The 21,297-nt window shown below is 60.1% G+C and overlaps 1 protein-coding gene across 1 annotated transcript in view; it reads right to left on the reverse strand.

Annotated features, from left to right (window-relative positions):
* Positions 1 to 753: 753 nt before the first annotated feature.
* PTPRN2 (protein tyrosine phosphatase receptor type N2) overlaps positions 754 to 21,297 on the reverse strand; it is a 605,862-nt gene continuing 585,318 nt past the window's right edge. Inside the window, exons 21-23 of the mRNA XM_070369001.1 lie at positions 20,053 to 20,117; positions 5,534 to 5,607; positions 754 to 2,442 (exon numbers count right to left, since the gene is read on the reverse strand). Of these exons, the coding sequence (XP_070225102.1) occupies positions 2,371 to 2,442; positions 5,534 to 5,607; positions 20,053 to 20,117 (211 nt within the window). The 3' untranslated portion in view covers positions 754 to 2,370. The remainder of the gene's footprint in view (positions 2,443 to 5,533; positions 5,608 to 20,052; positions 20,118 to 21,297) is intronic.

Genomic DNA, 21,297 nt, shown 5'->3' on the forward strand with positions numbered 1-21,297 from the left:
GTGTGTGTCTCGAGACGAGTCACCCGTTGTCCAATGTGTGTGTATGAATGACATCGACTCCCAGCACATGGACAGCAGAAGCGCGCTGGACCCGGGGCAGGACCCTGATGAGAAGCAGGCTCAGGGAAGGAGGGGCCCGCAGGGGTGGAGCCAACGGAGCAGAGTTGGATGCCCGCAGCTGAGACGGGGGGCTGATTTCCTGAGAAACCAACACCCGCATCTGCTCTGGCAGCACAGACCCCCGCGTCTCACCACCGCCCGCGGAGACCGCACGGGCGAGAGCGGGGCAGTGAGTCACGGCAGCAGGGCCGTCCTGGCAGGGTCTCAGTGCTCCCAGCGGGTCCCTGGGCTGAGAGGCTCCCGGGGCGGCTCGTGTCTTTGTGAGATGGGGAGCCCCCCTCCCCTGTGGGCAGCAAGGACGGGCCACCGCTCCCGGACGCTCCCTGGGCAGACACATGCAGCGAAGAGGTGGCAGGGACACCAGAGGCGGAGCACGCCCCAACGTTCGCCTGAGACTGTGTCATCTCTTTTTAATGAATAGACTCGCAGCCACACGCGACACTCTGGCCCCTGTACACACCCAGCTCGGCAAATAAAACTAGAACTCAGCATGGAGCTCCTGGGATGTACACAGTTTGTTCTGGCATCTAAACGCCCACAGCTTCAGGAAACAGGATGGATGGGACAAAAAAAAACCAAACAAACCCAAAAAACTGCTCTCTCATCCAAATACAGACCATTCAAATGTGAAATCAGAAGTTTAATCAGACACAATTAAATATATTTGTGTATCTCACACTGAAGAAACATGAAATGTTAGAAATTACAAGTGGGTATATGCGTCCTACGTTCAGATAAACTAGTTTCCATTAATTGTTTAGATTCCAGGTAGAGAAACAGCTTTGGGAAGGAAATGATCCATATATTAAAGCAGATACACACGACAACACCATTTAGAGACACAAACAGTATTTTGGCAGCTTTCTCCCCATTCGGTCGGCCACCTTCCCTGTCCCGCTTTTTGAGACGCGGCGTCTGTTTAAGATGAGAGGATGGCGTGCCGCACGGGAAGCAGAGGGCCCAGGGCCGCTGGAGCATCTACTCCCTAAAGCGAGGCCAGCGACACACAGAGCAGCCCGCACAGCCCCCTCGGCATCGAACTGTCCTCAGTCTAGTGAAGCGCATTCCTCTGTTTTGGGGTGGGGGCGCCCAGGTGCTATTTTGGCAAATCTGAAGGATCGCTAGACGCGTGTCTGTGTGACATCAGATGGGGATCTGCCTGAGAGGCCAGGAGCCTGAGCCCCGGGAGGGCCCTGGCCACCGCTGCGTCCCAGATGCCTGGATCCCATGCTGGCAAGAAGCAAAAAACAGCGGGCCTCCCTGCACTTCCCCCATGGTGAGGGCATTCCCGGTCCTCTCGGGACGCCAGCAGGGCCTGAGCCTTCCTGGGGAGGGGACCACACAGGCCTGGCCCCATTCTCATTACCCCTCAGGGAAGCCTTGAGCGGCATCTGGGTGAAGTCCAGTATTCTCGCCTGGGCAAGCCCGTGGACAGAGGAGCCTGGCGGGCTACAGTCCACGGGGTTGCAAAGAGTCAGACACGGCTGAAGTGACAGCACACGCGTGTAAACCCCTATTTGTAGCTAAAAGCCGTGTCTGGAGGTTGGGGCTCCGCCAGGGCCTTGCCAAGTGTCCCTGTCTACTGGCCTGGAAGGAGGCACTCTGGGTGGGAAAGCGTTTGCCCCCGGGGCCCCTGGCTGTCCTGGGGGAGTGGAAGTTTGGGCGGGGCTGTCACTGTCCCCCAACAGTGCTTGGGGGAGGGTGTGCAGCAGCCCAGATCGGATGAGGAGCTGGCACGATTGTGTTTTATGATCTACCCCAAAGCTGCAGAATGTCCCCGTCACGTCCGCCTAACTCCTGAAGAAGCCTGCGGTTTCTCCCGGTGGTACACAGTCGTAAGGACAAAGGCCAAGAGTGTCTTCTACTGAGGTGGCCCGCTGGCCCCTCTGGGCCCCGCCCTGCATGGCTGACCCTCCAGAGAGGGACAAGTCACAAACCAGCCCTCTTCTGGGGACCACACTGATGGTGCCGTCCGTATGACATGATTGGCAATTAAGAACATGGATATGTGTTTTAAGGAAAAATAAAGTTTTTTCCAAGAAATCGAAAATAGAAGGACTGATTGCCCCCATCATTTCATCTGCCCATAGATCTCCCTTTATCATTATTTGGCTGAACACACACACACGTAACTGCTAAGCTGCACTGACTGTAGACTCCTGAGGACTAGAGCTCTAGGCGGTTGCAGCAGAGGCGCGGGCACGACGTCGTGGTCGCTGACGGGGCCCCCGGTCGTGGGCGCCTCCGGCCTCACTGGGGAAAGGCCTTGAGGATGGCGTTCACCTCCTCGGCCACGGCCGTCAGGGCAAACTCGAACTGCTCCTGGAGGGACAGAGGAGGGAGACATGAGCAGGGCCCCTTCTGCTCCAGCCGTGGGCTCCCGCGTGCCATCCTGCAGGGAGAAGCTGTTTACGGAGGACAGGGAAGAGCTGCAGACTTCCGTGGGAGGTGGGCAGGGTACGGGTTTGCGGGAGGAGACCCGGAGCAGACGGGCTGCATGTCTCGTGTTCATCTCCGCTTCTGTCACTGGAGAAGCTGGGGTGGACGTGTGAGTGTGACAGCAGCTGCCGCAGGCTCCGTGCGCCCCCTCCCCCAGCCCCTTCTGACTCCAGCCCCAGCATGGCCCCCCAGGGGCGGGGCTGGGCGCAGCCTCCCGTCCTTCTGAGACTCACCGGAAACGGTCACAGTCATGACACCTCGGGGTTCCCTGGCCTCAGAATGGAAAGGGTCGTACTCGCGCTCTTTGAAAATCCACCCACCACCCGGCTCAATCCGACTCACTTCTGTTTGCCAAGAAACCTCGTCTCACCCTCAACCGTGCCAGCTTAGGCATACGTGTGCCCACGGACACCAGTGCTCCCAGGACGGGGCACGCTTCTCGTGCCGGCGGAACCCGCAGGGCTGCTGACTATACACTAGGGGCGAGTCCCGGGCGTCGGACCGTCTGCTCCTCCAGAAATGGGGGCTTGGCAGACAGAGGACAAGCCCACCTGTCCGGCAGCTTTCCCGGGTCCACAACCTGCTCCCAGCTTGGCATGAAACACTCGGAGCAGTGTACCCAGTACTTCCCCATCACACCAAAGAAATCACAAAAGAATAAACTATGCAAACACTCCCTTAACAGCAGATAGGGATTTTTGATGGAGGAGAGCCCTATCAATGGCTTAGATACTCGAAAACTCCAGTCATTGATAGACGAGTCCAGTGCCAGAAAGACTGACACATTTCCACTCTGAGTGGCACAGAACAGAAGCGTATGTGCTGTTCTGTGCTCAGCCGCTCAGTTGTGTCTTTGTGACTTCAGGGATGGGAGCCCGCCAGGCTCCTCTGTCCATGGGATTCTCCAGGCAAGGATACTGGAGTGGGTGAACATTCCCTTCTCCAGGGGATCTTCCTGATCCAGGAATCAAAGCCGGGTCTCCTGCACTGCAGGCAGATTTTTTACCGTCGGAGCCCCCAGGGATGACCTGCCAGGTTCTAGCTCAGAGCCTCTGCTGGCGGCCACGAGCCTCCCGAAGCACAGTGGGCTCTCCCGGGGAACAAGCCTCCAGGCCCACATGCAGGGTCAGCAGGAGGCCCGTCCACCTGCACCTCCCCACCCCGTGTGCCCACCTGGATGGACCTCTCCTCCCCTCGAGGCCTGGGCTCAGGCCCGCTGCCACCCGGACTGCCAGGCCCCGGGGAAGCCACCTCCTGCCACCGTCTCTCAAGCCAGCGGTCAGCCAGGGGCATGGTGTGTGCAGGACACTGCCCCAGACACGGGCACAGCCACCCCTGACACCTCTCAAGCCAGCGAACGGCGCAGGCCTGCTGGACTCCCAGACTGAACGGCCTGCTCGGCAGACATCGCGACACGGAAATGGGACAGGACGCAGGGCGGCTCTGGGAGTCCCGCTGGTTTGTGAGGCGACAAAAGCGGGGCAGACCTGCCCTGTGCCCTGACTGCTCACTGACCCACACGGGGCACGGGCCTGGGGCCAAGCAGGGCCATTCACAGCACTGTCGAGGTGCCGGCCAGCCGGGAGGGCGGGCAGCGGGCCCCACAGCCCGGGGCTCACGGGACCAGGAGGCGGTGCCATGAGGGAGCACGTCGGCCAGAGACAGGACCTGACTTCTCCTTCCTGGGCAAGAGCCGCCCCTGCCCTCAGCCCCGGTTCTGGGCTGCGTGAGGCTGCTGGTGGACACGGGGCCAGACCCTCCCAGATGGTGAGCCGACCCTGGATTTCTGGTAGGACGGCCCCGCCAGGGCCACTGGACCCGTGGGCTGCCCATCACCAGGATGGCAGGCAGGCGTGGGCAGGGTTCAGCTCTCCCAGGGCCCCATCAATTGCCAGTGGAGGAAGAGTGAGCACCAGGGAACGGCGGTGGCCACCCAGACCCGGCCGCTAGGCACATCCGGCTCCACCTGGAACAGTTTCCTGGCTCTACACGAAGGAGCTGAGTTGGTTTTGCCTCCATGCTAGGGGCTGACTTTGACCACGTGGAACCAGCCATAGGGGCCCATGAAGCTGTTCTGAGAAACGACCTTCAGGGTCAAAGTGTGCTCGCCATGCTTACTAGACGCTGGGCTCCTTCCCGCCCAACAGAGCGGGCGGAGTGAAGCCTGTGCTCCCTCCCTCGAGGCTCAGATGCTGCCCTGTCCCGTCTGCGGCACGGAGCTGGGCCCAGGAGCTGCTGACACCCTGAGGGGACAGTAAGAGCCCGAGCTGGGACGACGGGGGTCCCAGACCCTCACCACTCGGCACCAGAGCACAGAGCGGCCTGGTCTCCCGGGAGGGCTTTTACGACTTTTATAACTGAAGTTCTCTGCAAGGGTGGCTTTAGTGGAGGCGATGATGGCATCTGGAGAGTCCAGGCCACACCAGGAAGGAGAGGATCCTGTGCTTACGACTGTAGGACATGCGTGTGGGGTGTCTGTGGCTGGACATGGACACTCCTGCAATGCTAAGGGAATAGGCCATCATGTGGACATTGGTTTCGGCTTCAGCGAACTCAAGGCTGTCCAGGGATCTTTAGGCTCTGCTCCTTTTGCTGCAAACTTAGCCTTTTCAGTAAGCTACTCAGGGTGCTCAGGGGCCCAGCATGGCCCAGGGACATTCTGGTGACCGCCGTCCTGATAACCTTGCAGCGGGGCTGTGGCTGTGGGCTCCGGCGGAACACGCCACACACATCGCTGGCCTCTGACGTGGAGATCTCACTGTTCCCCTGCTCCCCCCATCGGCACACGGAGGGTCCCGGGCCCTGAGGTCCGACCACATCTACTCAGGCTGGAACGCTGGGGCTGCAGCCAGAGTTGCCCCGACCTCCTGAGTGGAGCGGGTGTGGGAGGCAGCCGGCCGGCTTGCCCCTCACTCCTTTTGAGAAAACCGCCCTCATGAGCCCCAACCCCGAGCCCCAGGCCCGGCCGCCTTACCTTGGTCTGGACCATGCCCGGTCGCTGGTCCCGCAGATGCTCCAGGGTGGCGGCGATGTCGATCTCCTTGGCGCCTGCAACACACACACGCCAGGCTCAGACGGGAGCAGTGCACATAGGGCCGATAGACACACGCCGGGCTCAGACAGGCGTGGTGCAGAGCGGTGCCCCTCACCCGCTGCTGGGGCCCCCAGGCTCGGCAGCCAAATGATGGTGACCGTCATTCTTCAGCTGCCTGGCTGGGAGGGGCATTTCGGGGTTCATACAGGAACACAGGGCAAGGTGGCTTTCGTTTGTGTTGGCTCAAGAAAGCTGGACAGAAGCTTGCTATCAGAGGCAGATACACACACCACGGCAAGCTGAGGCCAGGACAGACTAGGCCTTTACTTGGCTTTATTTGGTGGTGTTTCAAGATTTTTATTTTTTTGGCTGTGAGACTTGGAAGATCTCTGTTCCCCGATCAGGGACTCAACCCCGGCCAGGGCAGTGAAGGCACTGTGCCAACCACGAGGCCCCCAGGAAGTCCCCAGGAAGTTTTCAGAGAACGGAGCAGGTAAGCTCTAGCTTCTCCTGCGTAGGGTTTTCACTTAAGAGGAATGAAAAGGCAGACTAACCTCGTCCACCTTAGACCCCTAACGCCGGCTTCTAAAGAGCTGCTGCCTTCTGTTAGAAGCGAGTGTTCCCAACGCTAAGGAAGGCTGGGGCGCCCCGCGTGCTCACGGGCAGGTTGGTGCTGTGGCCCAGCGCCCCTCAGACGCGCCCACAGGACTCCAGGGGCCTTGGGGGCCGCGGAAAAAATACTATTCGAGCTAAAAATGCAATCTCATGAATTATGAATTCCACATATACTCCCGTTTTCCTGTCTTGCCAGGAGCTCTGGTAGGTGAACAGTGAACAGGACTGGGTCCCCAGCGCCCGAGCCTCTTACAGGTCAGAGGTGAGCGTCTGCAGTGCATCTTGGCAGACGCGCAGCTGGGTGGGCGGCACAGTGGGGCTGGCCGGAACCCACCCCCAGCCCCCCAAGGATAGGTGTCCTGCCAACACTTCCTCTCACGCATCAGGCCGTCACCAAACCCCTTCAGAGGAAATCAAGGCTTGTCCAGGTCTCAGAGCCGTGATCATCGGACCCAGACGTGGAAGAGACCCCGGGCCGGCCGCCACCTGGGGCAGCTCTGGCCTGCACCTCTGGCATACCTGTGTGTGTGTGGAGCGGATTCACCAGACGGAGACGAGCCTAGTCCTGTACAGTGAAAGCCTCAGGGGCCCGGGGTCCCGACCTAACCCCTCTCATCAGACGGAGACGAGCCTAGTCCTGTACAGTGAAAGCCTCAGGGGTCCGGGGCCCCGACCTAACCCCTCTCATCAGACGGAGACGAGCCTAGTCCTTTACAGTGAAAGCCTCAGGGGTCCGGGGTCCCGACCTAACCCCTCTCATCAGACGGAGACGAGCCTAGTCCTTTACAGTGAAAGCCTCAGGGGTCCGGGGCCCCGACCTAACCCCTCTCATCAGACGGAGACGAGCCTAGTCCTTTACAGTGAAAGCCTCAGGGTCCGGGCCCCGACCTAACCCCTCTCATCAGACGGAGACGAGCCTAGTCCTTTACAGTGAAAGCCTCAGGGGCCCGGGGCCCCGACCTAACCCCTCTCATCAGACGGAGACAGGCCTAGTCCTTACAGTGAAAGCCTCAGGGGTCCGGGGCCCCGACCTAACCCCTCTCATCAGACGGAGACGAGCCTAGTCCTTTACAGTGAAAGCCTCAGGGGTCCGGGGCCCCGACCTAACCCCTCTCATCAGACGGAGACGAGCCTAGTCCTTTACAGTGAAAGCCTCAGGGGTCCGGGGCCCCGACCTAACCCCTCTCATCAGACGGAGACGAGCCTAGTCCTTTACAGTGAAAGCCTCAGGGTCCCGGGCCCCGACCTAACCCCTCTCATCAGACGGAGACGAGCCTAGTCCTTTACAGTGAAAGCCTCAGGGGTCCGGGGCCCCGACCTAACCCCTCTCATCAGACGGAGACGAGCCTAGTCCTTTACAGTGAAAGCCTCAGGGGTCCGGGGTCCCGACCTAACCCCTCTCATCAGACGGAGACGAGCCTAGTCCTTTACAGTGAAAGCCTCAGGGTCCGGGGCCCCGACCTAACCCCTCTCATCAGACGGAGACGAGCCTAGTCCTTTACAGTGAAAGCCTCAGGGGTCCGGGGCCCCGACCTAACCCCTCTCATCAGACGGAGACGAGCCTAGTCCTTTACAGTGAAAGCCTCAGGGGTCCGGGGCCCCGACCTAACCCTTCTCATCAGGCGGAGACGAGCCTAGTCCTTTACGGTGAAAGCCTCAGGGTCCGGGGCCCCGACCTAACCCCTCTCATCAGACGGAGACGAGCCTAGTCCTTTACAGTGAAAGCCTCAGGGGCCCGGGGCCCCGACCTAACCCCTCTCATCAGACGGAGACGAGCCTAGTCTTTACAGTGAAAGCCTCAGGGTCCGGGGCCCGACCTAACCCCTCTCATCAGACGGAGACAGAGCCTAGTCCTTTACAGTGAAAGCCTCAGGGTCCGGGGCCCGACCTAACCCCTCTCATCAGGCGGAGGCGAGCCTAGTCCTTACAGTGAAAGCCTCAGGGGTCCGGGGCCCCGACCTAACCCCTCTCATCAGACGGAGACGAGCCTAGTCCTTTACAGTGAAAGCCTCAGGGTCCGGGGTCCCGACCTAACCCCTCTCATCAGGCGGAGACGAGCCTAGTCCTTTACAGTGAAAGCCTCAGGGGTCCGGGGTCCCGACCTAACCCCTCTCATCAGACGGAGACAGAGCCTAGTCCTTTACAGTGAAAGCCTCAGGGTCCGGGGCCCCGACCTAACCCCTCTCATCAGACGGAGACGAGCCTAGTCTTTACAGTGAAAGCCTCAGGGGTCGGGGCCCCGACCTAACCCCCTCTCATCAGGCGGAGACGGCCTAGTCCTTTACAGTGAAAGCCTCAGGGGTCCGGTGACCTAACCCCTCTCATCAGACGGAGACGAGCCTAGTCCTTTACAGTGAAAGCCTCAGGGGTCCGGGGTCCCGACCTACCCCTCTCATCAGGCGGAGACGAGCCTAGTCCTTTACAGTGAAAGCCTCAGGGTCCGGGGCCCCGACCTAACCCCTCTCATCAGACGGAGACGAGCCTAGTCCTTTACAGTGAAAGCCTCAGGGGTCCGGGGCCCCGACCTAACCCCTCTCATCAGACGGAGACGAGCCTAGTCCTTTACAGTGAAAGCCTCAGGGGTCCGGGGTCCCGACCTAACCCCTCTCATCAGACGGAGACGAGCCTAGTCCTTTACAGTGAAAGCCTCAGGGGTCCGGGGCCCGACCTAACCCCTCTCATCAGACGGAGACGAGCCTAGTCCTTTACAGTGAAAGCCTCAGGGTCCGGGGCCCGACCTAACCCCTCTCATCAGACGGAGACGAGCCTAGTCCTTTACAGTGAAAGCCTCAGGGGTCCGGGCCCGACCTAACCCCCTCATCAGACGGAGACGAGCCTAGTCCTTTACAGTGAAAGCCTCAGGGGTCCGGGGTCCCGACCTAACCCCTCTCATCAGACGGAGACGAGCCTAGTCCTTTACAGTGAAAGCCTCAGGGGTCCGGGGTCCCGACCTAACCCCTCTCATCAGACGGAGACGAGCCTAGTCTTACAGTGAAAGCCTCAGGGGTCCGGGGCCCGACCTAACCCCTCTCATCAGACGGAGGCGAGCCTAGTCCTGTACAGTGAAAGCCTCAGGGTCCGGGGCCCCGACCTAACCCCTCTCATCAGGCGGAGACGAGCCTAGTCCTTTACAGTGAAAGCCTCAGGGTCCGGGGCCCGACCTAACCCCCTCTCATCAGACGGAGACGAGCCTAGTCTTTACAGTGAAAGCCTCAGGGGTCCGGGGCCCCGACCTAACCCCCTCTCATCAGGCGGAGACGAGCCTAGTCCTTTACAGTGAAAGCCTCTCAGGGTCCGGGTCCCGACCTAACCCCTCTCATCAGACGGAGACGAGCCTAGTCCTTTACAGTGAAAGCCTCAGGGGTCCGGGGCCCCGACCTAACCCCTCTCATCAGACGGAGACGAGCCTAGTCCTTTACAGTGAAAGCCTCAGGGGTCCGGGGCCCCGACCTAACCCCTCTCAGACGGAGACGAGCCTAGTCCTTTACAGTGAAAGCCTCAGGGGTCTGGGGCCCTGGACCTAACCCCTCTCTCTTCTCTCTTAAGTTTGCTCAGGTGCATCCTTGTGCCTTGAAACTGGTTTGAAAGACTCTTCCAACAGCCGTTTGTCTCCGGAAGGCCAGTCTGAGCAGGAGAGCCGGCGTGCGGTCCTGGACCCCCGTTACTTGGTCGCCCTGAGGCCACTCCCTGCAGGGCTCCAGGTGGGGCCACGGGAGGTCCCCTCCCCGGGCAGTGTCGGGACGACCCTCCAGTCAGCTGTCACCAGTACTGCAGCGATGCCGGGCGAGGAAGCGACAAAGAGGACAGAGAAGGTGTCATTAGGTTTTCCCTGGACGGGGTCTTTAAAATATGAAATGCCAGGGCACGATGTCTCAGAATCAAGCTTAGCCCGAACCCAAAACTCTGCAGTGGAGGAAATTAAAGGAATGCTTAAAAGTGGGTAGCTGGAAACAGACAGAATGGGTTTATCAGGTGGGTCAGGGCTACCGTCTCCCTGCACGTTAGGACTGGAGTAATTAGTCACCTGAGGCGTGCAGGGAGACGTCTTAAGAGCACGCCCATGCAGGAGCTCTTCTGGGGGGTGGGGAGGTGTGACCCTGCACCTGGTTCAGTGACCCTGAGCATCCAGTGACCTCGTGGTGCAGGAGTGGACGGGCCGCCTCGGGGCGGGCGGGGTGGGCGGCATGTGTCCTTCTAACAGGCTTCACCGAAGGTAAAAGGATTTACTTAAATCCCTCAAGCACGTAGGAAGCTCCCTTGAGCACATTCAGCTGGAGTCCTTTCTACAAATCCCAGTCTACTGACCACACATTAGAGTCCAGGCGAACAGATACACGTGGTGCGCTGCCCAGGTCGACAGGCATGTGAATAGTGACTCTTTGCGACCCCACGGACTGCAGCAAGCCAGACTCCTCTGTCCTTCTCCATCTCCTGGAGCTTGCTCAAACTCATATCCATTGACTCAGTGATGCCATCCAACCATTTCATCCCCTGTCGTCGCCTTCTTCTGTCTTCAATCTTTCCCAGCATCAAAATCTTTTCCAATGAGTCAGCTCTTCGCACCAGGTGGCCAAAGTATTGGAGCTTCAGCAAGAGTCCTTCCAATGAATATTAAGGCTGATTTCCTTTAGTATTCACTGGTTTGATCTCCTTGCAGTCCAAGGGATTCTCAAGAGTCTTTTTCAGCACCACAGTTTGAAAGCATCAATTCTTCAGTGCTCAGTCTTCACAGATGCAAATAAAACTCAGATAGAAGATGGGTTTTTACCAATACAGGGGAGTGCACGGTGTGGTTCGGAGGACAGGCTTCCAGCATCTTCTACTGGAGAGAGTCACCACTGTTCAGACGCGAGACAAATGTATGTAAGTGGTTCCATGGTCAGTTTAAGCTGGTGACTCCACGAATGTGCAACCGAGGTGGATGCAGCCTGTGGGTGTGCACCCAGCAACATACGAGGTGAGCGTCCAGCCTGACCCATCTCTCCCGGTGCCCACGACCCCATGGGCATGCTGCAGACTCCAGGCACACGGGCTGGCCGGCTGGGTCCTGAGAGAGCCTGGCCTGCTGCCATCCCAGGCACCACTCTGTACATAGGGATAGCTGGGGCTTTGGCTTCCTGAGGCACTCAGGGGCCATCGGCTCTGGAGTTCATATATTGGTTAAATGCGTTTTTAGGACAACAGAGGTTTTTTAAGCTTTAGATAGAAGTAGTAACCATTAAATGAGAAACATTAAAAGAGCACTAATATTAAAGATATTAAAACTGCTTTTTTTTATGATGAGAGAATCAATTCGAAGTGGGAGAAAACCAAGCAAATAGGCCACCGCGCCTCGTCCCCAGGCCTGCGCTGATTTCTCCTGGGGCTGGCCAGCGGGCAGAGGGAGGCGTGGGACTCGCGGTCTTGGCCGCGTCGCCTCCTCCCATGTGACCGAGGGGCCGCAGCGCGTGGGCAGGAGCCAGCCTCGTCTCTCCCTTCTGCAGCACGTCCACGGCGTCCTCGGTGACGTCATGTCAGAAACAGAAATACCTTCTGGTCAGACTTTAACCCAGAAGGCTTCGCGAACCACACCGCAGGGATGCAATGCATCCTTTTCTCTGCAGCATAAAAGACACCACGTGTCGAGTGCACAAGACAGAAAGGTCTGAATTTTGCGGGAGGAAACTGTCTCAACTCCACTCTCTGGGGGGACCCAGGAAATGCTAAATACACCTGAAGGGACCAGGGCCGGGGCGGAGCTGTCCGTGTGCTGAGCTGGGCCCCAGGGTCTGTGCTCTTTGGCTGAGCTCCATTTTGGAAGGAAGGGCTGGGCAGTGACGGGCAGGGGCTGTGCGAGTCCTCACCGGCGGTCGGCCCGAGTGGCTGTCACCGCAGCCAGAGGGCAGCCTTCCTCCCACTCCGGGTGCCTCCAGGTGGGGGTCCCCCCTCCAGACCTCAGCCCCACGCTGACGCACACACACACGCACGCATGCTCACACTGTGCACACGGGAGGCAGCTCCCACACGCCTCCTAGGGGTGCGCACGCACGCGCGCGCACACACACACACACACACACACGCATGCTCTGTCCTGGGTCTTCCGTGCCAAGCAGTTTCTACTTCATGTTTCTGGACGCTCTGAATCGATGGAAGAGCTGTCAAAATTACAACCAGGACGACTTTTTGCAGGCTCTCTAGATTAACTGTAACCTCCCTTTCATGAGGTTTCGCTGGGATGAAGGAGACAAATGAGCATCTTGTTCACTGATAACTGGGGACCTCAGAACCCAAACAGCCCAGGTACTTCTCAAGCTTTTAGAAGCTAACTCGAAAACATTTTTTCAGGAGAAACTGGGATACCTCCAAATCTTGGCCACTGTAGACGCAGGCCATTGGGAAGGAGCGACTGTTAAACTCGTAGAGGAAGAGTGGGTGGGAAGGCCAGGAGAAGCTGAGAGGCCTGAGTCGCCAGACACTCGCTCCCTGTTTAGATCACCCGAACCCCGCCCCCTGGTCAACCCCAACCCTGCCCCCTGATCACCCCAACCCCGCCCCTGACCACCCCAACCCCGCCCCCTGACCACCCCTAGCCCTGCCCTGCTCCTTGATCACCCCCAACCCTGCCCCTGATCATCCCCTAACCCCGCCCCCTGATTCCCCCCCACACCCCGCCCCGCAGTCACAGTTGGGCCACACAGAGGCAGAGACCTCCACCACGGGGACCTCACTACCTCCCAGCACCATGGCCTGAGTGACACAGGGAGCCGTGCGGGACACACTCGGGTCCCCAGTGGACAAGTCAGAGTTCCGAGGGGACAGCGAGTGGTCATCTGGGCGATGTCTGTGGCTGCAGAGAAGAGGCGGGGGACCCACGGAGTCCTCTGAGTCCTCAGTGACACGGAGGCTTCAGGAGCAGGGGTCTCTGAGGGCACCCTCCCCCCACTCCACCGGCCCCATCTCCCCCAGGACCGGCACGTGGGGCCCTGGACACGCTCCTGAGTCCCTGCAGGGTCACAGCATGAGGGCAGAAGTGCTGGCAGCCAGGCCTCACAGACCAACGGCTGCCCTGAGCAGGGAGACCCTTGTTTCCCGTGGACTGTGGGACGAGTGCTCCAGGGGAGCTGGATGCCAAGCGGCCCCCCGAACCCCATCGCAGGCCCTCCTTGCCCCCCTGGCCCCTCGGCCCCAAGTCTATTTCCGGTTTAGAAGCTGAGTGTGTGGCCAGCTCGCGGCCTGGCTGGGGGCTGGACCATCCAGTTTCTCAGCGGACGGCAGCTCCAGACCCTGTTCTAAGGACTCCTCGGGCCTCCTCTCCTGGTGAAAGGAGACGCAGGGGCCCAGGGAGGCCCAGGGGATCTGTGAGCTCCTGAGGGCAGCACGGACATCAGCACTTGTCATAGAACATTCTACGGGAGGTTTTTGGGGGGTCACTGATGCAAAGTGACCTGGTTCCCGACCCCGCTGCCTGCTCAGAGCGCAGGCCTGAGTCCTTAACACGGTGTTTGGCCCGCCACTGTCCAGCGACTGGGTGGCTGTGCTCTGCGACTGCCCACCACCCGCAAGGGATGAGCGGTTCTTGGCAGGAGCAGAGACAGACCCTCACTGCCTGGTGAGGAGCTGTGAACTATTGCTGAAAGAGGCTGGGGCATGGCAGTCTTCCTGGGCCTCAGAGGCCTCCAGGGAGACGATGCGTGGGGTTGGGGAGGCAGCCAGGATCAGAGTGGCCACATGGCTCTGCAGGGCACCTGTGTGGCAGGAGGACTCTCTGGGCCTCTGAGCTGAAGTGATGCCACTGAACACGGAGAGCCAGGCCTGCCAGGGCCAGCAGGACAGATGGGGACGACACTCATGGGGACGGGGACAGTCTGGGTTTGGGGACGAGTGGACAGGTTGGCTGCTGCCTGTCCAGGGGAGGAGGAGAGTGACGGCCCGGAACCGGCAGCAGAGGGGGTCCAGCAGGTTCCTGGCTTCTCATCGGGTGAGTGAGGAGAGAGGAGGAGCCTGGGGGCCATGTGGGCGGGTCTGACCCCTGAGAGGCACAGGGGGCGGACGGCCACACCGGCCAGGAGCCCCTGCTGTGGTCCGAGGTGCGCGGGGCCCCTGCCCACCTGTCAGCAGGTGGGAGAGAGGGAAGAACCGTCAGCTGTACCTGCCCAGGCCCGATCCACAGGCTGGAGACCATTTCGGAGGCAAACTGCAGGATACGGTTCACAAAACTATCCGGATCAGACGATGGGCTTGTCGGGAAGTTTTCCAGGAGCAGCTGGTTCCGTTTCGTCTCATTCCTCTCCGATGACGATGGGCTTGTCGGGAAGTTTTCCAGGAGCAGCTGGTTCCGTTTCGTCTCATTCCTCTCCGGTTAAACTCACTTTGTGTATCATGTCACCCAGGCCTGGTCACACCCCATCCGGATCAGACGATGGGCTTGTCGGGAAGTTTTCCAGGAACAGCTGGTTCCGTTTCGTCTCATTCCTCTCCGGTTAAACTCACTTTGTGCATCATGTCACCCAGGCCTGGTCACACCCCGGCCACGCTGCTCCTGGGTCCCCACCCCCGCCCTCCCTGACCTGAGTCTCAGCTCCAAACGGAGAGACAGACGAGGGAAGAGGTGGGCGCCTGTCACCTCATGGGACACGAGTTCTCCACGCAAAAGGAAGACTCTCTTCTCCCTGGTTCTGAACGCTTCTCTCAGCCTGAAACTCCAACAAGCTGGAGACGGGGTCTTACCACCTTGAAGCCACGCAGAAGGCAGACCGGTCTATAGAATCCATTTTCTGCTGGGTCTTCGTGCTTCAGCCAAACATAAAAAGTGAGATGTTTTTCCCGACGTACCCTGCTCTTTGCAGCCTGCCTCTCCCAATCAGTCAGGCCCGTGGAAGGGTCGTCCACGGCTGGGGTCAGCTCAGCCCTGCCTGCAGAGCCCCGTGGGCACAGACCCCTGGGGTCCTGCCCCCCCAGCCCTCTTGTCCAGAGGTGCCCAATCAGTCCTGCCGGGACCAGCTCTATGTGTTCCTTCCCCCTGGCGCCAGGCAGACCCGAATCAGCGAGCCGGCGGTTCCAGGGCCCTGTCGTCCGATCTCTGTCTCCCCTCCCTGGCGGAGTTTCCGCTGCGGCTGTGACAGACCCGCTGCCTGCTCCACCCTGGCCCTGGACCATGCAGCCTGGTGGCATCTCTGCTGTGCTGACCCCCCCGCCAGCCACTGGGGCTCGGCCACTTTGCAGCAAGACCAGGGCTCTGCATTGCCCGGCCAGCTGGGTGCTTCCCAACAAGTCCCCAAACCTTGGAGATCTGCTTTCTCAGTTTGCAACCAGGTGTCAGAATCGGTGAGCCCTGAGGGCCCTTGGTGCTGTGAGGATGGGGTACAGATGCACACGAGACTCTGCAATGGGGGCAAAGTAGACCCCAGCCCTGCACCCCAGGGCCTCGATGGTGCTCAGCAGCCCACTGAGCTGTGGACACCGCCTGTTTCTCTCCACGGAGTGCAGGCCCCAGGAGGGTGGGCTCGCCTCCCGTCTTGCTCGTCGTGTAGACCTGGTGCTCAGTTAATAGCAGGGTGGAATGGCACTTCTGTGGTTCAGCCCAGTATTTGCTGAAGGGAGGAACAGGATGGTGGTGGTGGCCGAGAAGAGCAGAAGGACCTGTGAGAGGGGAAAGGGCTGGGGAGGGGCGCCTACCCCACAGTCAGGGCCGGGACCCGGGTCCTGCAGGAAAGAGCCAGTGTGGCCCCGAGAGAGGGGTCTCCTGGGGCCACTCTCACATCTCACCGGCTGCCATGAGCAGAAGAGACCAGTCAAGGGGTTACAGAAGAGGAGGCGCAGGGCGAGGGGCCCAGGGAGACAGAGAGACAGTGGTCTGGACACGCATGCATGAGCCCCTCGGCACATTCCCCGGAGCAGAGCTGTTGCACGGGGCGTCCTGCCGGGAGGCCTTCTCCGCACCGTGTGCGTGGCAGGCCCTGGGCACCTGTGCTACTGGGCGCTCAGCACGTGGCCAGCGTTTTAACCTCACCACGAAGCTGCCGCCTGTGACTGGCGGCTGCTGACTGAGCAGCACAACTCTGGAGGAGCGCTGGGTTTTAAAGTTCAAGGAGAAATGTTATTTCTCCCAGGATGGGAGGAAGTACTTGCACCACCACATATCTGGTAAGGGGCTGATATCCTCAATATATAAAGAACGCCCACAGCACAAGAGCAACCAAACCAACAGCCCAGTTAAAAGACGGAAGAAAAGAACTCGAATAGGCATTTCCCCAAAGCAAATATACAAAGGGCCAACACACACGAAAAGACACTCGACATTTCTAGTCTCCAGGAAAATGCAAAGCAAAACCGCAGCAAGACCTCACGGCCACCGGGGTGGCTACTGCCGAAGCCCCAGGGAACGACGGTGTGCGAGCTGGTGCGGGGACGCTGGCCACAGCCCTGGCCCGTGCGCTGCTGTTGGGGGCGGAAAACGGTGCAGCTGCCGTGGAAAACAGTAACGCAAGCTCCTCGAGAAATCAGAACAAGACCACACGACCCAGCAATTCCACTCTGGGTATTTCACCCCAAAGAACTGAAAGCAGAAACCAGACAGATACTTGCACAGCATGATTGGAGTAGTCGTGATTCAGTAGCTGAAAGATGCAGGGAACCCGTGTGCCCGGACAGACGGTGAACAAGGTAAGCGTGGTCCGTCCCGGGGGGATGTTACTCCGCCTCAACCAGGGAGGCGGTCCTGACACCTGCTACAGCACGGTCAGCCCCAGGACGTGACACTCAGAGAGAAGCCAGACACGGAGGGGCACACCCGTGTGCTTCCACCCACTCGAGGTCCCTGGAGACGTCGGAGCCACAGAGACGGGGGCACAGGGGAGGTTATACGCCCCCGTGGAAGAGGAGATGTTCACCGATGCCACCATGTGACGGGGAAACGGGAAATGGGTGAGCTTGCCGAGGACAGAGACCAGGGGCTGGACAGACGGCCACACAGGCGCCGGACATCCACTCACGCTCCGTGCTGAGACCATTTAGAAGCAGCTCCCAGCTGACGCGAGCTTCCTGGGCGTCTCCAGGCGCACCTGTGGACTCGGGCCCACACTCTGCGTCATGCAATGAAATCCCAGTCCTGCAGCTCCCGCCAAACAAAAGGAACAGGCTCCCAGGCTGGCCCGGGCCTGCGGACACCCCAGTGGCTGGGGCTCAGGCGGCACAGCCGGTGGGGCTCCTGCCGAGTGGCCCTCAGCCAGCGAAGCTGCCGCCTCCCGATAACCCAGCCAACGTGATCCTTGGGAAGCCCCCCCATTTGTCTGGCGCTCTCCATTCATTTAAAAAATTGTGGCGAAATATGAAAAACCCTGGGCGAAGAGACGTCTTGGACAATGTAAAAGGCACAGCTTGGAAAGTACCTTGGCTGCAAAGCCAGAGTTGCTGCACTTTCATCCGCGAGAGGGGAACGCTATCAAACCCTGATTCTACCCAAGACGTTAACCCTGAGTTAGAAATGTGTCTGGGGCCACAGGAAAAACACGCAGAAGGACTTCCCGGGGTTTCCTGCTTTCCCTCCGGCTGGCGGAGCACACACACCAGGCCCCGGGCGGGGTCCCGACGGCTGCGGAGCGTCCCCGCGGCCCTGGGGGCCAGGGCTGACGGGCCCGGCTGCAGGAGAGGCCTTCTCAGGTCCTTCTGCAATTCATTCCTTTTAAGAGAAGGAGACGGGAAGAAAGCTTTCGTGTCTAGGCCTGCGGCCTTTGATCATTTGATGAGCACAGGCGGGCAGTCGGGCCTCCGGCTTCTCAGGCCAGACAAAGGCACCCCCACCGCCCGGGGCCGCGCGGCCGGGCCCAGGACAAAACCCTGGTGGCTGCTGGCTGGGAAGGCCCGGGAAAGGGCCCCTCGCTGGCCGAGGGGCCACCCTGCCCTTTGATCTGCCCCGAGACCGCGGCCGGGCCCCGGGTCAGGGGATGGCTCAGTGTGGGCCCCTCGGGCAGAGGGGAGCAGGTCAGGGGCAGAGTGAGGGGTGACCGATCTCAGAAAGGGCTCAGCACCCGCCCTCCCGGGCCGGTTCCACACGGCTGGGCTCACATTGTTGCCGCCAGCCTGCACTTCCAGTGGAATCTGACAGGACGCGGCAGGCGGACGGGCCGCTGAATGAGGGGGCCCAGCTGGGATGGGGAGTCGCCGCCGCCTGCCCTGGGCTGTGGCTCTGCTCAGCGCCCCGTGCTGTCACACCAGCGAGCTGGACACCGACCCCCTCCAGCACTGCTGGGGCCCGCTCCTCGGGGGGAGCTGGACTCCACGTGGCGGTGTGTGCCCGTGAGGCTGCGTGTCACCTGCCTGCACACACAGATGTCTCCTCAAATGTGCGAGACGATCCACAGTCTCGGAAGGTGTTTGGTTTATCAGGTGGAAGCACTCTGGGCCTGGTGGCGGGGGTTGGGGGGCAAGGGTGGGAGGAGGCAGGAGACCCACGGAGACTCTGGGTTTGCAGAAACCGTGCGCTTGCAAATGAAGAGACAGACCCAGTTGATGAGATGGAGAGGCACAAACGACCTTCCCACTGGAGTTAGCTTTGCGGCTCTAAGACCAAGCCACGTTATCAAGAGCCGTTGTTTGCATCCGGTTTGCTGGTTCTTTGTCTGCATGCCTCAGCACTGCCTCAGGGTGTGAGAAACACCCTCTGGTGTACAAGCCGGGCCCACTGTCCCCTGGACCCTGAAGCCGGCAGGGAGCCTGCGGCACCCACTGGGTGGGGGCTGCCTGGGCCCTGGCGGCTCGGAACCTGACCGTGCTCTGTAGTCCTGGGCGTAACGCGACGGCCATCGTTTCATCTTCATGCAACCATATATCCTTGGGCTAGAAGTGTGTTCTGCTTTTCTGCTTTTCTTTTAACCAGGAGAAGATGGAGTAAGAAAGATGCCTGGTTCAGAGTTGCTGGCACTTGTCTGACGATGTATAGAAACCCATTTCTACAACTGGTGTCTGCTCTTATTGCCAGGCAAAGGGTGAAGGGTGGGTTCCTGGAAGCCAGGTGCCCCCACTAAGGACACACGTGTGAGTGTGTGCATGGGTGTGTGCCCACGTAGAGGAGATGGGGTTTTCTCAGGCGGGAAGGAGACCGGGAGATGGCGCCCATCCCAGGGCTCCCTTCCCAAGTCCCCAGAGGCTGAGGACAAGGAGGGGCCCCGCAGGTCAGGCTGGGGTCTCCCCGCTGACATGTGCCTGGTTCCCCCAGAGGCGGGTCCAAGGGGATCTCCCACTTGGCTCTGGGGTGTGCTGGCCTCGCAGGGGACACCTCACAGGTCTGGCGTGTGGAGCACACTGGGGAGCCGCCAGCCCCCTCAGTCCCCGCACTCTCGGGGGCTAAATCCCACCCAAGCCACAAGCTCACCCAGGCTCTGTGCTCAGGTCATAGTCCTCTGAGCCCAAGCACCCAGACGCTGTTACACGCAGGGTGTCTGAAGTGGGGCTACTTCAGAGGCAGTCTCCACCAGAGATAAAGGGGGTCTCCTGCAGAGACAGTCTCCACCAGAGAGTCTAGGCTCTGAATTTTGCAAATATAGTTCTAACAACAGGGAGGGTTTGTTTAAGGCTCTTCTGAGCCACCGCAGCCCTGGAAGATCAAGATGGCCTTCTCCCCACTTGTGATGTTAACACAGGATGCCGATCGCCCACTGCGCCCTGAGCCTGGCATGCGACCCCGGGCGGAGGTGGTGACAAAGGAGGACCCTCAGAAATGAACATGCTTGCTGCAAACAGCTTCCCTGCGATTCAGAAAAGGGACAACAGGCTAATTTCCCCATGGCTTTCTGTGACTGCTGCACCGAGGTTGCCATGGCAACACCATCCGGCTGGAGCCTCACAGAGCAGCCCCTTCCGACTCTTACCTTTGGCCATCTTATTGAGAACCATGTCGATCAGGACGTAGGTGCCACTCCTGCCAGCGCCGTCACTGTCAACAGAAGGAGAGAGGTGAGGATGCGACAGGTCACGCTGCCCCCACGCCCCACATGCCCACGACAGCGTGTGCCCTCGCGGCCCAGGGGGCCCATGGGAGGAGGGGAGGGCGGGGACCTGGAGAGGAAGAGACACAGAGCTGGGCATGGGGGGTCAGGGTGGGAGGGGGAGGAGGGAATGGAGGGGGGAGGGAGGAGGGGGAGGGAGGAAGGGATGGAGGGGAAGAGGGAGGAGGGGGGAGGGAGGAGGGAATGGAGGAGAGGGAGGGGAGGGGGAGGGAGGAAAAGGAGGGGAGGAAGGTGAGGAGGGAATGGAGGGAGGGGGAGGAAAGGAAGGGAAGGGAGGAGGGCGAGGGGAGGAAGAGGAGGGAGGAGGAGGGGAGGAGGGGGAGGGGAGGAAGAGGAGGGAGGAGGAGGGGAGGAGGAGGAGGGAGGGGAGGGAGGAGATGAAGCTTTCTTCCGGGCTGTGCTACGGATTAGCTATTGTGCCTGTGTTGATTTGTTCCTTTCTTCCCTTTTTCTCCCCTCTTTGGTCAAAGATTCAGCAAATTTTGTCAGGAAAAAAGGAAATAAAGAACTGGCTTGCAGTGTTGGAGCTGATGGCACTTGTTTTCGGAGCCTGCAGGGGGCTGGCTGCGGGGGAGGAAGGCTGGGTGCAGGCCTCGGCAGGCCCACCCCATGGAGGCAGGTCCTCCACCCATTCATCTGCTCCACCGCGGGGGGCGCGTCCGGGCCCCCATCACCTCCTCCAGCCTCCCTGCAGCCTCCCTCGGCCCCAGTGGAAAGTCCTCCTCTGGACGAGGGTTGTGAGAGTGTTCCAAGCCGTGGCTCAGCAGCAGGCGGCAACAGGAAAGGAAGGCAGCCTTTCAGGCGGCGGCCTGGCGTCTCTGCTCTCTTGTGCGGTGCCTTGAGAGGGCTGTCAGCCCAGCAGGCTGTCCCCCGCCCATGGGCACCCCTGGCGGAACCCGCTGACTTGGCAGGGAAGCGTCTCCGTTTCAGGACCCGGGGGCCTGCATGGCCACTGCGTCTGCTCTGTCTCAGACCTGCCAGCCAGCTGGTAGCCCGGAAGCCTGTCGGTTGTCCTTTCACAGCAAAGAGTCACTGGGTTTGGTGTCAACGTATTTCTCAAAGAGCAGAAAAAGGCTCAGGTAGAAAGAGAACAACTCCGCATAGCAC

The sequence above is a fragment of the Bos mutus genome, chromosome 4, assembly GCF_027580195.1.
Source record: "Bos mutus isolate GX-2022 chromosome 4, NWIPB_WYAK_1.1, whole genome shotgun sequence".
In the NCBI taxonomy this organism is placed as follows: Eukaryota; Metazoa; Chordata; class Mammalia; order Artiodactyla; family Bovidae; genus Bos; species Bos mutus.